Source organism: Danio rerio, chromosome 25, assembly GCF_049306965.1.
Source record: "Danio rerio strain Tuebingen ecotype United States chromosome 25, GRCz12tu, whole genome shotgun sequence".
Lineage (NCBI taxonomy): Eukaryota > Metazoa > Chordata > Actinopteri > Cypriniformes > Danionidae > Danio > Danio rerio.
In genome coordinates this window covers 22,810,089-22,828,349 of record NC_133200.1, presented here as the reverse complement: position 1 = coordinate 22,828,349, position 18,261 = coordinate 22,810,089, and the positions used below count along the sequence as shown (strand labels likewise).

The 18,261-nt window shown below is 33.5% G+C and overlaps 1 protein-coding gene across 2 annotated transcripts in view; it reads left to right on the top strand.

The window, feature by feature from the left end:
* Positions 1-18,261, top strand: part of dock4a (dedicator of cytokinesis 4a) — a 199,976-nt gene that overhangs the window by 110,217 nt on the left and 71,498 nt on the right. For both annotated transcript variants that reach the window (XM_073943142.1, XM_005170698.6), the window contains 5 exons: positions 2,309-2,406; positions 2,479-2,562; positions 6,056-6,156; positions 13,450-13,531; positions 17,339-17,509. In XM_073943142.1, coding sequence (XP_073799243.1) covers positions 2,309-2,406; positions 2,479-2,562; positions 6,056-6,156; positions 13,450-13,531; positions 17,339-17,509 — 536 coding nt within the window. The remainder of the gene's footprint in view (positions 1-2,308; positions 2,407-2,478; positions 2,563-6,055; positions 6,157-13,449; positions 13,532-17,338; positions 17,510-18,261) is intronic.

Sequence of the window (18,261 nt, the reverse complement as noted above, 5' to 3'; positions counted from 1 at the left end):
AAATGCATGCTGGGTCAAAAAACACTTTCATGGTCTTATAATATGAATTTATTTTTACCTAATTATCCCAGCGACTCCCATATGAATAGTTCAGCGATTCATTTGTTCCCAAACCCCTACTTAGCGCGAAGCTAATCTGTGCTGATTGGACCGATGACAGCCTGTTGTGTTTGGTCCCCAAGGTCCCCAACATTGATTTAGGATCCGATCGCAGCGGTCGCCCGAAACACGCTTCATAATAAACCTTACTCAACAGTGTTATTCAGACACCTTACCACCAAAACAGTGTAGTCAAACACCAGCATATTGCTCCATTCTTAACCATGACACACATTCAGTATTAATCCACACAGCAGCAAAAGCTGAAGTATTCTGAACCTTGACCACTGCACGCGTGTAGGAACAGCTGACGGTGGCCATAGCAATGACAAACGGCAGTGAAACGTGAGCTCACAAACGCAAACGAGCTCGTAAACAAGGATCACTCGAATCTCACCTGTACTCTACTTTGCCCAAATATCACATCCCCACCCAGCCAGGGGGTTGTAGCGCCCACCAGCGCGCAGCAGGCTGCCTTTGTACCTAATAAACTGGCCTTATTTTGCACGCACCCCTGGTGTATTGTCTGTCCATTCTCACAAGTCTCATACATCAGTCTTTTCTGATTCTTCCTTTAACAAACGAATGAATCGCCCACTGTAAGCGTGTAGATTGCCGAATCAATTATTTCCCTTCACACTTAAAATAATATCCAGGTAAGCACAGCATCTTCTTAACTCATGACTTCAGGATCTGTTAGTCTTTGCTGCTGTGTTAGTGGGTGGGGCGCAGGTTTAAATTTTCCCGACACAATTATGTTTCATAGTCACGTCACGCCGAAACGGCTAAAGACTCGTTATAAAGATGATTCATTCTAACCACCATGAGTCGACTCTTTTTTTAGATGAATCAATAGTTTTAAAATCTGCCCACTTTCAGATTTAAGCTTTAGCTGGATATTTCACTTCACTTAGATCGGTGTTACACACTACATGGAAGGTCATTTTTGAAAACCCTCAATAGGGGCTCTTTCAATAAAAGCACAACACCCTTACCACTGTATATTTGATTGACATTGACCCTGCTCTTGATTGACAAAGTCTCCTTTGCCTGTGATAGGTATTGTGACATTAGTATTTTCATAAGCAACCATTCTTAAAGCCAAATTGTACTTACTTGGCTTTTAGGTGCACTGAAAAATGATCTTGTGTCCATTTTCCTTTTCTCTGTCATTTTATCTAGTCAATGACAGTGCAATGCAAGTTTATTTATACTGTAGTAGATTGCATACAACGTGGTAATTCAAAGTGCTTTACATAAAGAACGAAAAACTATCATAAAAAATTAATCCCAACAATAAAATCAAGAAATTAAAAAAGGCTTAAAATTTTACTTAAAATAACCAAGTCACTTAAGAACAGAATATAAATCGATTATACAAAACATAAGCTGCGTCCAAAATCGCATACTTATGCACTATTCTACGCCATTTTGTAGTATAAATAGTGTAAGTAGTGTGTTCACACTGAAAAGTCTAAAAATAATAAGTGCACTTTAATTGAGGTAAAATAAAGTGTGTAATGATGGACACTTTACACACTCAACGACTGCAGGTTTGCTTACGTAGCGGATGGGGCGGAGCTATCGGGCGCACATGTTGGATAACTTTATTTTGGATGGTGAAAGCTAAATTCTCTTATGAGAGTGATTATAGCTCCTCCCGATGGTGAATGCGGATATACCCACGGCAGGTATTATTTGATAATTCTGTCATTTATTTCACCGATTTGGCAACTGTCAAACGTCATTAGGGAAACGGTTTGAATTTCCTCTTAGTAAAAAAACATTAGTGTGCCATTTGGTGTGTAAGTGCATAAGTACATAGTGCATGAGTGCATAGTGTATAGTGTGCCATTTGGTATGCAGCTATACAGTGGGCTCAGTTCGGGCCTAGCACAGTGCTCATTTAGCAAATGCACAGCTAAACTATATGCTACTTGTGGCCAATAATGTTAAATTAAAACTGTGTTCAAGTTAAAGTTAATTGAAAAATGGTCACAAATAAAACAATGCACGGGAAACAGCTTTGGCTTGTTAGTTGCAGTGCACTTTGCAACAAGCTATTGTGAACAAACTAACGTTAACTAGATAAGTTATATTTTAATCATTTATATAGCAGATTCATGGAAACCATCTGATGGGAGGGGATACAAAACCCAATTTAAAATGCGTCCAACTAATAAGTGCATGTTTATTGTATTGTTTTCAGGTGACATGTTGGATCTGCTTAAATGGAGGGTCCATCCGGACAGAATCATTGACTGCCTGTCCAAACTCAAGGACATTGATGGCACAGAAATTGTTAAGGTATAAAACTCATACTGTAACTGCTAACGCTACAGAAACTGGATTTTTTATAACAACTGACTGTCTCTACAGTTTTTACAGGACACTCTGGATACCTTGTTTGGGATTTTAGACGAGAGTCCCCAGCGGTATGGTCTAAAGGTGTTTGACTGCCTGGTGAGTGATGCACTTATGAATATGAATGTGTGAGATGTAGACACTGCGCTGCTCTCAAGTTTCCAGTTTCCTCAGATACGCTTCATATTTTGACTGCGAACTCATCCAAACTCATCCATCTCTTCCACAAGGAGACGGTTTCTTGCCGTTAATGAGTACAAGATGCTTTCCTCATCTCTCCTCCGGCGCGTTACCACGGTTACATGCCGAATATGGCAACTCATAAAATCCATCTTTGACTTCTTTTGCTGTAATCCAACTTCTGTCCTCATATTCTCTTTATATCAGGCAGAACAAAGCTCTTCTAGATCAGAAAGCACATTTTAAATAAACTCTGCATGATTGAGCGTTCTTTAGGGTTGTGTGGGGAGAGATTTATACAATAACTTGACTTTTTAGATGATGCTCTGGAAAACTTGATTTTGATTGGGCAGATGCTGTATTCTGCAGTCAGTTTTTGTCTTGGGCAGGCTATTTCTTATTTAACTTGCTTGTTTTATGTCTCAAGTCATTCCTTGTCTTTCTTCGTGTGGTGTAACAAAGGCAAATCTGCAACACAACTGATTTGCCAGTGATTAAGTCACTAAATACGAAGGTTGCTCAATTGAAGTTGATTCACCATGTGGCATATTTAGCACATTACATATATGGAATGTCACTGATGATGAAAGTTTATTCTCAAAAAGTTGATTCAATTCACCGATTAAGAAATTTGATTCAGCTATATTATAGTTGATTTGCTAAGCATTGATTCACTGGCAATTTATTTGTTGGTTATTGATTCACCCATTGAAGTCGATTCCCCAACGTGGGTTTACAGATAGCGGCCATTTAATCAATTCTGATGGTTTATTCACCCATTAAACCTATTGTACCAAAAATGTATTTGTCTGCAGATTGATTCACCAGTACGTTGATTCACCAGTTGTAACAGTTGATTCGCCTACAAATGTTGATTTGCCAAATGTTGATTCACCAGTGGTTGATTTACCAGTTCAAGTGGTTGATTCACCTAAAGATGTTTGATTCAAAAACTGTTGATTTGCCAATGATTAACCAGTTTTAGCAGTTAGTTCACCTACTGTTTCACCACCTTGATAACCTGATTCACCAATTATTATTGTTGATTCATACCAAAAAATGTATTTGCTTGCAAATTGATTCACTGGTGGTTGATTCACCAGTTCGAATAATTGATCCCCCTAAAGATGTTGATTTGCCAAATGTTGATTCACCAGTTATAACGGTTGATTCACTTACTTAATAGATGTTGTTTTGACCAACATTGATTGGCCAATTATACTGGTTGATTCACCCATTGATGTTGATTGAAGTTTCTGATTGGCTAATTGACAACATTTGAGTTAATTGGAGGCACAACTGTAGAGTAGTATTTAAGGAACTATAACTTGGCCACAAATGGGCCTTCCAAACAGACCACGACCCTAAGCATACTGCCAAATTAAAGTTAAAATGTGCTTTAAGGACAACAGAATGAATGTTTTGGAGTGGCCATAACAAAGCCCTGACCTCAATCCTATAGAAAACTTGCGGGCAGAGTTGAAAAAGCTTGTGCGAGCAAATCTGATTCAGCTACACAAATTCTGTCAAGAGAAATGGGCTAAAATTCCTTCAAACTATTGTGAGAAGCTTGTGGAAGGATACCCAAAAACATCTGATCAAGCTTGTACAGTTTAAAAGCAAAGCTAAAAAAATACCAAGGAAATGTATGTAAACTTTCGACTGTCTAGAAATTAATAAAAATGAAATGTAAATCATTTAGGTAATCCTAACAGACCTAAAATATTAAACGTTTAGTATGATTTACCATCAAATATATATATATTTTTTTAAATGGTTATGTTCCTTTTTTAGAGTGTATGCAACCGTCTAGTTTCAACTGTATATGTTGATTTGCCCTACAATGATTCACCAATTATAATAGTTGATTCCCCATTAAAGTTGGTTGAATTCGATTGCAGATTGATTCACCAGTGACTGATTCACCAGTTTGAACAGTTGATTTACCAGTAGTTGATTCACCAATTATGACAGGTTATTCACTTATAGAAGTTGATTTACCTAACATAGATTCACAAAGAATTTCGGTTGATTCACCCATAGAAAATAATTTACCAACATTTTTTGCCAGAAGATTGATTTACCACTGGTTGATCCAGTACAATTTATAGAAGTTGATTTGTCCAACATTGATTCAACAATTATAATGGGTGATTCACTCATTAAATTCAAGTCTTCAAAGTAGATTTAGAGATAGTGGTTGATTTAGCAATTCTAATGGTTAATTCACCTCTTAAACTTGAATTACCTAAAAGGTATTTGGCTACAGATTGATTCACCAGTTTGAACAGTTAATTCACCTTTAGATTTTGATTTACCATATGTTAATTTGCTAGTGGTTGATTCACCATTTATGACAGTTAATTAACCGACTTTATAGATGTTGATTTGCCCAACCTTGATTGACCAATTATAATGGTTAACTCACCCATTGAAGTTAATTTCCCTAAAGTAGATTCGCAGATAGTGGTCGATTCAGTAATTTCGGATGTTGATTCACATATTGATCTTAAATTACCAAAAAAGTATTTGTCTGCAGATTGATTCACCAGTTGGAACAGTTAATTCATTATATGTTGATTTACCAAATGTTGATTCACCAGTGGTTGATTCACCCACAAATGTTGATTTGCAAATGTTGATTTGCCAATGATTGATTCACCAATTTTGACAGTTGATTCATCGACTGTATATTGGTTGATTTGCCCCAACAATTTTAGTTCAATTGAAATTGTTGATTTACCCACTGAAGTTGATTCCCCAAAATAGATGTAGAGATAGTGATCGATTCAGCAAATCAAATGATTAGTTTATCTGTAGAACTTGAAATACCAAAAATGTTTTTGCCTGCAGATTGATTCACCAGTGGCTAATTAACCAGTTTCAACAGTTGATTCACGCACAAATGCTGATTTGCCAAATGCAACTCGAATTGTTTATTCACCTATAGAACTTGAATAAAAAAAAAACTGTTGAACAGTTGATTCACCTACAGATGTTAATTTGCCAAATGTTGATTTGCCAGTGCTTGATTCATCAATTATGCATTTGATTCACCTATAGAAGTTGATTTCCCAAGTTGATTTTTTATTCATAAAGTATGATTGTTGATTTACTTATTGAATTGATTCTCCAAAGTAGATTTACTGATTCAGTATAGGATTCACATATAGAAACTTATTTATCAAAAATGTATTTGCCAGCAATTTGATTCACCAGTGGTTGATTCTCCCTTTCAAACAGTTGATTCACCCTCAGATGTTGATTCACCAAATGCTGATTTGACAGTGGTTGATTTACCAATTATAACTATTGATTATAACTATTGTAGATCTGCCAGTTGTTGATGTGTGAATATTTTCTTCTAAAGACTGAAGTCTTACTGAAGTGACAGTATTCATTTTCTCCTCAGGTACACGTTATAAATTTGCTGCAGGACAGCAAATTCCAGCTTTTCAAACCTGTAATGGACAACTACATTGAAAACCACTTTGCCGGAGCCCTGTCCTACAGGTAAACATTTTTAAGAATCACTTCTGTTTTGAGTGTTTTTTTTTTTTTTTTGTATTCAACTGTTCTTTCTATCTTTTGGCATTTGCTGCTTTTGCTACATCGTATATATGAGGAAACAGTTTTGAGATGTGTCAAGTTATGAGAAGATTTGACTTTTAACTTGTTTCTCAAGTCTTTTACCTTTTTTATATTAAAATGCAAGTTGTCAAACAATACAGTTTTATTATTTTTTATTTAATTTTTTGTTTTGTAATTGATTTGATTTATTATTTATTTATGTTTTATTTTATTTTTGTAATTTGTTTACTTTTATTTTTCAAATTTTATACTATTTTTGTTTATTTTTGTTATTTTATTTTATTTATTTATTTTTTTTGTAATGTAGTTATTTTATTTTACTTTTATAATACTTATTACAAATTTTTGTTATTTTATTTTGTTTTACTTTTATAATTGGTTTATTTTTATTTTACATTTTATATAATTAAATATTTATTTTTGTTATTTTATTTTATTATTTAATTATTATTTTTATCATTTCTTTATTTTTATTTTACATTTAAATTGTTTATTGTTTATTTTTTGTTTTATTATTATTATTATTATTATTATTATTATTATTATTATTATTATTATTGTACAGCTAAATATCATTATAATTAGTCCGGTGGTTGATTTAGTAGTTCGCATTCATAGTAAACGGCACACAAGTTAAAATGTTTTAAAGAACTTAGAAAAACTATTTAATATCCTATGGCTTCTCTCTAAAAGTGTGTGTTATGCTTTTGTGAGAGTTGTGTTTGCTAACATAAAAAGATGAAAGGTGTTTTTTGTTGAGCTCCAGGCCTTGTAGACTGAAACCTGTCGTTTTTCTCTGACACCCAGAGCACAACATATTCTTGCTTTAATCTGTCATAACCGTTTATTTTACTGACAATGCAGTTTTTGTGTGGTCTGGAAGGTGGTGTGCACTGCTCTTTTAGATTTTTTTCTTATTTGCTGTTTTTTTTTCTATTTAAGCTATTCTATGGTACAAAGTTCGCTCTTGGCATTGGTTTTATTATTCATATTTATTTTAATTGTTTAAACTTTTAAACCAGAACTGAAAACTATATATTTACATTATTTTCAGTATCGTATTTACATACAGGTATTTTACAACAGTTTATTATTTCCTCTTTAGTTTACATTGTGTGTGTGTACAATTGTTATGATGTTAAGCGTAATTCAAACTATCTTTTGTGATGTTATTCTGCTACTGTTTGCATTTTAATACTACTTTTTTATTTTAAAAAATTAGAATTTTTATTTTAATTATATATTTAGTTCTATATTTATTGTATTATTTCATTTTGCATTACGTATATTGAATGTTAGTCAACATTTTTATTATGTTTATTCATTATTTAATATTGAAATATCGAATCTGAAATCGATATGAATTTTTTGAAACTTTTTTATTTGTTAAAACATTTATTATTATAATTTTATTATAACAAATTACAAAACAGTTGTTTTTGTTTTGAAATTTGTTTTGATTTGTTTTGTTTTGAAATCAACTTTTTATTTAGAGAATATTTGATTATAATTGCCATTATTTAAAAAAATAACGAATTGTTGTTTGTTTAGTGTTTTTTTTTATAAGTTTAGTTTTATTTTGTGAATTACACTGTGTTGTATATTAACATTTCTTATATCACATGTAATTTAATTTCATTTAAAGCACACAATTTTCTTGCTTTATCTGTTGTAACCGGTTTCATTTTAATGACAGTAAACATTTTGTTCTGTAGAAGGTAATCCATTTGTTTATGTTTTATGTTTATGCTTTTGTCTTTTCCTCATAATGTTTTTGTTTTCTCCTTCTCTGCTATGTTTTTCCCTCTCTGTTTTTGTTTTTTTCTTTCTCGTTTCCTCATGTTCACCGGTCTACTGCGTGTGTTCTATCTGTCAGTGATTAGGTGTGTGTGTGTGTGTGTGTGTGTGTGTGTGTGTGTGTGTGTGTGTGTGTGTGTGTGTGTGTGTGTGTGTGTGTGTGTGTGTGTGTGTGTGTGTGTGTGTGTGTGTGTGCGCGTGTGTGCGTTCGTCCGTGTGCGTGTGTGTTTATGTTTGTGTGTGTGGGCAGTGTTGTGCTCATTCTCTCTTATGTCAGATTGAGGTGAATGTGGGCGGCCTGTAAAACACTCACTCACACTGTTCCTGTCACTCTGTGCTGTAATGCTGTCCTGTGTTTCTCTCTCAGTATGTTATTCTCTGGTGTCGCTCCTCTTGCCCAACTTTCTTGTTTCTTATTTTAATAACTTAATTATTAATTCATTTAAATTCAACTATTGAAAACAAAATCACTTAAGTTTATTTAATTTTATTTTATTGGTTGCCTCTTTTGTTGTAAAACCAAACTTTACCTATATTTTATGTGTGTGTAATTTGATGATGTGCTGTTTATATTTCTTAAAGAGCCCCTATTTTACTTTATAAAAGGTCATATTTTGGATTTGGGGGTCTCCAACAACAGGCTGATATGCATGCAAGGTCAAAAAAACACTTTCATTGTCTTACAATATGTATTTTTTATGCATTTATTTTTACCAAGTTATCCCAGCGACTCCCATATGATTCGTTCAGCAGTTTATTTGTTCCCAAAGTCCTCCTTAGCGCGATGCTACTCTGCACTGATTGGTCTGATGACCCAGTCTGTTGCAATTGGTCAACTGCATTCAGTGTGAGACAGAGAGAAATGCCCACCACAGCTTATCAACAATTTTTAATTAGTCAGAGTGCAGAGTGTATGTGTGAACCCAATGCAGGAGTGCATTAAAGCAATGCAGTTTAACACCAGCATATGGCTCTATTCTTAACCATGACACACATTTAGTATTAATCCACACAGTGGCAAAGGCTGAACTATTTTGAAACTTGACCACCGGACGCGTGTAGGAACAGCTGACAGTGGCTATAGCAACGACAAATGGCAGTGCATCCGTAACAAAGTGACAGGCGTCATGTTTTTAATGTGGTTTTAGACGCGATATGATAATATATAGAGTTAACAAGATACAGTACAAGCCATGTGGATTGGTTACAAGTAACAAAACACAATTAAATACATGATTTTCAAGCTAGATAAAACAAAGAGGCAAATATTTTAACCGCACATAAGTTATTTACACTTATGAAATGGAGGAAGAATCTGATCCATAAACTGTGTACTATAAAGTTCCTGTCAAGCTCTGACAAAGTCCCATAGTTCATCAATAGTCTTTTCTGATCCTTCCTTTAACAAGCGGAATCTCCCGTTGTAAGTGTAGATTCTTGAAGCACTTGTAAGAAAAATGAGACAAGGCTGGGGCTATAATGCTGAGATATTTTTGCAAAAATTACATTGTTACATTTTTCCCGGGTCTGTGCTTGCCACAAATGGGCGGGGCTTGAGTTCCATATTGACGTCACGCCGGCACAGCTAAAGAATTATCACCTAGATGATTTATTCGAACCAATGTGAGTCGACGCTTTAATAGATGAATTAATAGTTTAAACCTGGTGCACTTTCAGATTTAAGCTTTATTCATATTTAAGCCAATATTTCACTTCCATTAGAGCTGTGTTACACACTACAAGGTCATTTTCAAAAACCCATAATAGGGGCTCTTTAAAGTTCCAATGCCTTAAAACAATCTCACAAATATTTATTTTAAATTCTTTTATTTAATTATTAAATGCAGTTATTTATTTTTATTTTTTTTATTTAAATTGCATACAATAAGTATTTTACTTGTTTACATTTTATTTTAGTAATATATTTTGTTTTATTATATTTTTTGCTTTGGGTTTATTAAGTGAATTATTTATTATCATTCGTTATTTAAATTTTTTAATTTAAATTTCATACAATGAGTATTTTTACTTGTGTTTACATTTATTTTATTGATATATTTTGTTTTATTATATTTTTTGCTTTGGGTTTATTAAGTGTATTATTCATTATTATTTGTTATTTTATTTTATTTTATTTTATTTTATTTTATTTTATTTTATTTTATTTTATTTTATTTTATTTTATTTTATTTTATTTTATTTTATTTATTTTATTTTATTTTACAAAAGGACCTAGAAAACCCTGCAAAAAATATCCCTTCTGGATTACTCTGTTTTACAGTCTGTTTTCAGTTTTTTTTTTTCCCTCACACACAAAAACACACGCACATCATTCTTCACACAGCTCTGTGTCTCTCAGCATGCTCAAAAACACATTGATGGTCACACACTGGTTAATCTGATGGATGCTGCAGTGATGAAGGTCTGTTTGCCTGAGTGTAGAACAGAGGTGTATGTGTGTCTGTTCCTGTCTGTGTTTGTGTGTCTGTCTGTCTGCCTGTCTGTCTGTGTGCGTGTACGCATGAAGTAACTGTACCTGATGCAATTGGCTGGACATTTACTGAGGTTTACTGTTGCTGGACAAACAGTCAAAGTCATTGAATAATATTCACATTTATGAATCTATCAGAGCAGTGTAAAATAAAAGGCGTTGTATTTTATGTTGGTCTTTTATCGCACAATCTACATATTTTCAGAATTTTGGTTATGAATTGAATAGGATCTAACTGAAAGAATTCAAATCAAGTATGTAGTAGTAATTTGAAATAATATACAATTTTTACCACATAGCCCTTTTTCACACGAGGTTTTGTAGTTTTGGGTTAAGTTTCCTTTAATAATAAAAACCTTTATTTCAAAACAGCATGAACAGCGGAACTACTTTCTTCCACCATTCATTCACATCTGCAGCTTACATCAGAGCAGCAGAAACCATTGCTAAATTACCAACGTCACTTTGGAGCTAGTGTTTGATTGATTCTCTAGCATAATGTCTAAATTGATGACAAAACAGAGGCTTTTGCTCACATTTTAAGATTATAAGGCTGAACGGCATGAAATGCTATCTCAGAGATGTCCTACTTCTCTGTTGCAATTGGGAGATCACTATATTATTATGGTATAAATACAGCACAACATACAAAAGAGAGAGATCGACTTATAAAGACATTTATCTGTTTAATAATGATTTGATCAGATGTTCTTTGAAATTATGCTTATTATGCGGTTTCTGTCACCATCTTGTGAATAAACATAGTCATGTCATGCGCTGTCTCTCAGAAGTTATAAATATTTAAAATAGGCAATCTCCTTATAAATAAACTAAATAGTTGCAATAGAAACAACGACATTCTCAACTAAAAAAGCCTCAAAAGTACATCATGTACAGCACATATGTCAAACTGTAGAATGTCCTCTGCTTGTCACTGTATGTGGGAGGAGTAATACACGAATTCACAGGTGAAGGGTTAAAAGGCTGTCACTGACACATGCCCTTAATGATTTTGTCCCTTGCACTTTAGACTTTGCACCTAAATTATCAAAATAGAGCTCTTAAACAAAACTGAACCTAATGAAGAATAAAACTGTTCAAAACTGTTCAAAAAAAAAAAGAATTTGTTATCAGGTAGCATTGACTTTTGAGCTGAATCAACTGCTCTGAAATATTACAATCACAACACATCTGAAGATTAGTGAGGTGGGACAGTGTGTTTAATTAAGATCTAATTGCTTTTTAAATGGGATCTTTAGGGGGAATTGGAGCTAGTATTATGCCGTGGTTAACATTAATTGCATCGCATGCTGGGAAATGTTAATTTTTTTTTCCTTATGGCCAAATTATACTCCTGGGCTTCCAAAAATCAACAACATCCTACTGAAAGACCTGGTTTTACTCCAATTATTACTGTTTTTTTTTTCTTTCATTTGTAATTAATCTCAACAGCTTACATTAAAAATGAATGTTGCATGAGGCAATGATGCCAAATAGAAAAGGTTTAACAAAAAGGAAGCCATTCTCATTATTTCCTTCAAATATTCTACTGTGTATTATGCTAATTCATTCATTCTTTTTCTTGTCGGCTTAATCCCTTTATTTATCGGGGGTCGCCACAGCGGAATGAACCGCCAACTTATCCAGCATGTTTTTACACAGCAGATGCCCTTCCAGCCGCAACCCATCTCTGGGAAACATCCACACACACTCATTCACACACACACTCTTACACTTACAATTCACCTGTACCGCATGTCTTTGGACTCTGGGGGAAACCGGAGCACCGGAGGAAACCCATGTGAACGCAGGGAAAACATGCAAACTCCACACAGAAATGCCAACTGAGACAAGGCTTAAACCAGCAACCTTTTTGCTCTGAGGCGACAGTGCTACCTACTGGGTCGCCTGTATTATGTTAAAATGTACAGCAAGATATGTACTTAAAAGGGTGTTGTTAAGCCTTACATTGTGAGTAGTTTATTACACAAGACACATTTCACTCAAAACATACGTACTGATGCAAATCCAGAAACTTTGGTAAATTATTTTACTTTATGTACTGTATATTGAATATTATTGACCATTTTGTGTCAGATTATCAAATGAATTTACATGTATAGTGTAATTTACATTATAGTCAAAAACAAAAATTATATTAGAAACTAAATTGCAATACCATCAAAAAATCATTTTTGTTGCTTGGCTTGTTCAAACTACTTATTTAAAATGAGCTGAACTAATACAATTCTTGATTTTTTATTGTTTTTGTTTTTTTGCACAAGGTAATTGTTTTATTGATTTGTTTTGGGTATTAAATCCATGTTAGCCATTAAGCATAAAGCTCGAGCCACCGGGCAGACAGAAGCCCTGCCTATGATGTTACTCTACGTCTATTGAAGCGAATTTGACCCGCTATAAAGCGAGTAAACTCAAAATGTTTATGTGTCAATTTACACACGAATAGCACTATTTATTCATGCATGCCGCATTTGGTGTGAAAACAGCAAAGATTTTCTCATGCATTTTTATTTTTTCTCACAGGTGTCATTATAGAGACTGTATAGAATCTTGAGCACTGGCTATGAATATTGTGTACAGTAATATTATACATGTTCCCTGCAGGACAAACAGAAACGTTCAGTATTCTTTCTCTCTCTCACACACACACACACACACACACACACACACACACACACACACACACACACACACAGACACACAGACACACACACACAGACACACACACACAGACACACACACACACACACACACACACACACACACACACACACACACACACACACACACACACACACACACACACACACACACACACACACAGACAGACACACACAGACAGCAAAATGGAGCCAAGAGTCTTTCTCTGGCTCTAGTTGACTGATATGCTCTGCTTGCGTCTGCAGGGATCTGATCCGAGTATTGAAGTGGTATGTGGATCGCATCATTGATGCCGAGCACCAGGAGCAGATCCAGCAGGTTTTGAAGGTGAGAAAAACCAAACATGTGCCTCAATATGTCAGTGTCAGAAATGAACAAGGACTTGAAGGAAAAGTGACATCAAAATGAGGAGATTTAAATCAAAACAAAAAAATAAATGCACCTGGGCAATTAAACTAATGCTATAAATGTTGCAATGAAATTTATTTTGTTGTTGTTGTTTTTTTTTTGCTACCCTTAATTCCAACCAGTCACACAGCATTGCCATAATGCTGCTCTGTGTGAACGCAGAAGGAAAATTGCTGGAAAGAGTATGTTTATGTTTAGAAAACGCTGACGTGAGACATTTATATCAGCCTATCAGAACATTTAGACACATTTACATCCGCGCTGTTTATAAAAATTAAAGGCTTTTGAATATTTTTCCAGACACATTTAGCTACTAGATATTAGCCAAATAACGTTTCTATGTTCCTTCTAAATGCCAACTAAATGATAAAAAAAATTATCAATAAATTGTTTATGTACATCTTGACTTGGCAAAAGTGTTCCTCCATATGTTTTTATCGAAGTTGTTCACAATCCACTGATCCATCCACAAAATTTGTAATGTTGTCAAATGTGTAAATATTTAGCTGCATTTAGTGCTTCTGCCTTTGGATGCCTCTGGAACAAAGTAGCTGCACGAATGCTTAAACTTTAAATAAAAGTGAAACCATCAACAAAAGCCTGACCACTTCAATGTTGACAAATACAAGTGCAGCTGTTTAGAGCTCATTTCTGTTTAATGATGTCAGAATTTACCTGTATTTTGAAATGTGAACAGTCTTTTCCGGAAAAATTCTGAACAGTGTTTTTTAAAAATTTACTAGTAAAATTAGTCTGGAAATTTTCGGGATATTTACCTGTATTGCTGTGTGAAAAAGGCTTTACCTCATGACAACAGCATTTGTGCTGTTTTCACCTTTCTGACTGGCCAACACAGCTTTATTCTTAAGCTGGGATCACATAAAATGTGGAGCACTGTCACTAGCTCTAGTTTACTAGCAGGATGTTTTTCACCTCATGCTTTTGGTCGATTTCAATTATTTAAATTTGCACAGTAGACATGATTAAGGTGAGTTCCACAAATTTGTGGCACAAACGTCATAAATTCTTTGTCATTTATGCTGCGCAATGATATTCTCCTCTGTTTATGTGTTTGGGTTCACTTTGTATTCAACATACTCACATGAACTCTTAATTCTATGTTTAGTGTTGATCCAGCATGCCCTTGACAGTGAATTTAATGTGGATGGAGATTTTTTTAAAAACAAAGGCATTTATAAAAATACCTATGTATCAGGAATGCTCATAAAAACCAATTAACCGTTAACCGAAAGAGTGCGTTTTTAACCGATTAATGGTATCAGTTAAATGATTAAGAAATATTACTTTCTATATTTTTTTAAGTTTGACTGCATATCGAGCCGATCACACCGAACACACTTTTTGCATGGAGAGGCACATCTTTTGAATAATTTACTAACATCTATGAACGTTTGCATGATGCTTATGCACCCTGCACACCTTGCATTTTTGCTGCGAGCATGCTGTGCGCGCACATTTAAAAAAGTAAACTCTGAGTGGAAAAACGTTACTTCAGTCTTTTCCAGAAAAATTCCGGAACGTCCTCGTCTACTGTATGTGAACAGCGTTTTTTATTTTATTTATTTTTTTATATTTACCAGTAAAGTAATTCCAGAGATTTTCTGGATATTTACCTGTATTACTGTGTGAAAGGGGCTTTATCTCATGACAACAGCATTTGCGCTGTTTTCATCTTTCTAATTAGCCAACACAGCTTTATTCTTAAGCTGTGATCACATAAAATGTGGAGCACTGCGTCACTAGCTATAGTTTACTAGAGGGATGTTTTTTACCTCATGCTAATTTTCTGGTCAAGTTCAGTTATTTGAATATTTGAAAATATATAATTTTTTGACTATTTTAAATTAAAGTTAAATTGAAATATTTACTTAAAATTTATTTTATTATTATTTTATTTAAGATGTATTTTATGTATCAATATTAACATATTTTAGTTTTATTTTTTAAATGATTTTCTAATATGTTTAGTATATTAAATAAATAAATAAATAAATAAATAAATAAATAAATAAATAAATAAATAAATAAATAAATAAATAAATAAATAAATCAAGTATCTGCATATTTATGTGGAAGGATTTTGAAAGCATAGGAGCTGAAATCTTAACAATTAAAATAAATTACTTTACCTTAAAATACAAGTTTTATTTTATTTGTTAAGACAAGAGAGCGGCTGCTATTCTGTTTTCTAAACAAGACCGTAGGTTGCTCATATAATACAATTCATTGTGTTGTGCACAAATCATCTAAACATTTGTATCTTATTCAATAATATAAATGAATAAATAAACAAACAAATAAATAAATATGTTTTTATTTCCAGAAAAAAATTAGATTATGAATAGATTGAATAATCTGCAGGTTTTTTTCAGCGCAAATTCCATGTGGGCTTACCAAAGCTTCCTGGAAATCAATTTAAATGGGACAAATATTGCTTCTGAATTTAGAAATGAGTTTTTGGTTTCCAGTCTTTCTGTCGATCTGTCAAATTGAAAGGAACTCTGAATGAATCCTGCAGGTTCTCTGTTCTGATCTTTTAAGCTTCCTCCCCTGATGCATCTGTTTTTCATCTACAGCCTTTTTTTTTTTCTTAAGCTCTGAACATTGTCTTTTCTTCCTTCATTCGATCATTCTGCTTTCATGACCTGTCGTGGGACCGTCAGTGCGTCCACGCTCATTTACACCCTACAGAGGTGCTGTTTGAAAGCAATTCCCACTTTCTTACCTTCAATCCTTCAAAGCTCTTTGGACGCAGTGTGTGCCGTGAATATTTGGGTATTTTTGCCCATTCTGATTGAAATGTTTGAAAAGAGCAAAGTGAAAACTCAAATGTCTTTCTTTCTTTCTTTCTTTCTTTCTTTCTTTCTTATTCTATGTTATTTCTTATTCTATGTTATTAGCCCCCTGCTTATTTTTTTTTACGGAGAGAAGATTTCTTTTACACATTTCTAAATATAATAGTTCTAATAACTAATTTCTAATAACTGCTTTATTTTATCTTTGCCATGATGACAGTTAATAATATTTGACTCATTATTTTTCAAGACAGCTTAAAGTGATATTTAAAGGCTTAACTAGTTTAACTAGGTTAACTAAGCAAGTTAGGGTTAACTAAGCAAAGTTATTTTGTAACGATGGTTTGTTCTGTGTAGACTACTGAAGAAAAATATAGCTTAAAGGGGCTAATAATTTTGACCTTGAAATGGTTTTTAAAAAAATACAATTTTCCCCAGAAGAAAAAATATTATCAGATATACTGTGAACATGTCCATTCCCTGTTAAACATCATTTGGGAAATATTTAAAGAAGAAAAAAAATCAAAGGTGGACTAATAATTCTGACTCAACTGTATGTATAATTATATATATAATATTTATTTTTCTAGCCGAAATGTATATATTATATATAAATTATATATAAATAAAATATATATATATATATATATATATATATATATATATATATATATATATATATATATATATATATATATATATATATATATATATAAAAATTATATATATAAAATTGGAAATACTGAATAAGACAAATAAATTGGTAATAATTTTGACTTCAACTCTATATATCTGTATATTTATTATATTTATATTTATATTAATATATAATATGTGTGTTTTAGTAAAAGTTGTCAAAATATGTCAGGCTGTGTATGCAACAGCTGATTGGTTGTCATGTGTCCCACAGGCGTCAGAGTACTTGTTTAAGTACATTGTTCAGTCTCGGCGTCTGTATGCGGCAGCTACTGGAGGACAGAATGAAGAGGAGTTTCGCTGCTCTGTTCATGAACTCTTCAAATCCATCCACCTGTTCCTGTCCCATGAAAGTAAAGGCATCAGCCCCATCACACACACACAGGTGAGACAGATAGTGTTGTACGATACACTGGTACTACGATACCATCGCAATACCGTGGCTTTCAGAACAAAACCGTTGCTCTTTTTACTAACAGTTGTTCTTTGGCTGACAGCTGTAGTTCCAAATGCTTGACAATAGGGGGCAGTGTGGGGGGCAGCACACTGCTTCTACAACACATTGGGCTCTATTTTGACGGTCCATGCGCAAAGTGCAAAGCGCAGGGCGCAATTGCATTCAGGGCATGTCAGGATCCACTTTTGCTAATATAAGGACGGAAAAATCCGCTTTGCGCTATGGTATATGGTCTAAAAGGGTTGAGCTTATTCTCCTAATTTGTTATAGGTGTGTTTTGAGAATAAATTAATTAGAGTCTCATCTCCTATTCCCTTCAAAAGTCTGTTGCATCGCGCCATCGTGCATTTGCTATTTACATGACGTAAAGTAAGTGTAAGTCGAAAAACTGAGCATTTCACAAACAAGAAAACAGTTAAACAGAGCATCTACTGTGAGAAAATGAGAGATAAATTATTAACTTTCACTTTTGCTCTCATGGATAGGGAAAGCTTGTATGCACAGACATCAATTAGCCTATACATAATTAATTTAGTTTGTTAAGCGCAAAGATTTGTTTCAAAACTATTTCTAAATTCAGTTCTAATTTCCAGCAAACGAAAAAAATGAACAATAATAACAAAGAGTGGTCAAAAAATAATGGTAAAATATGCATATAATAAATAATACTGCTAATAATA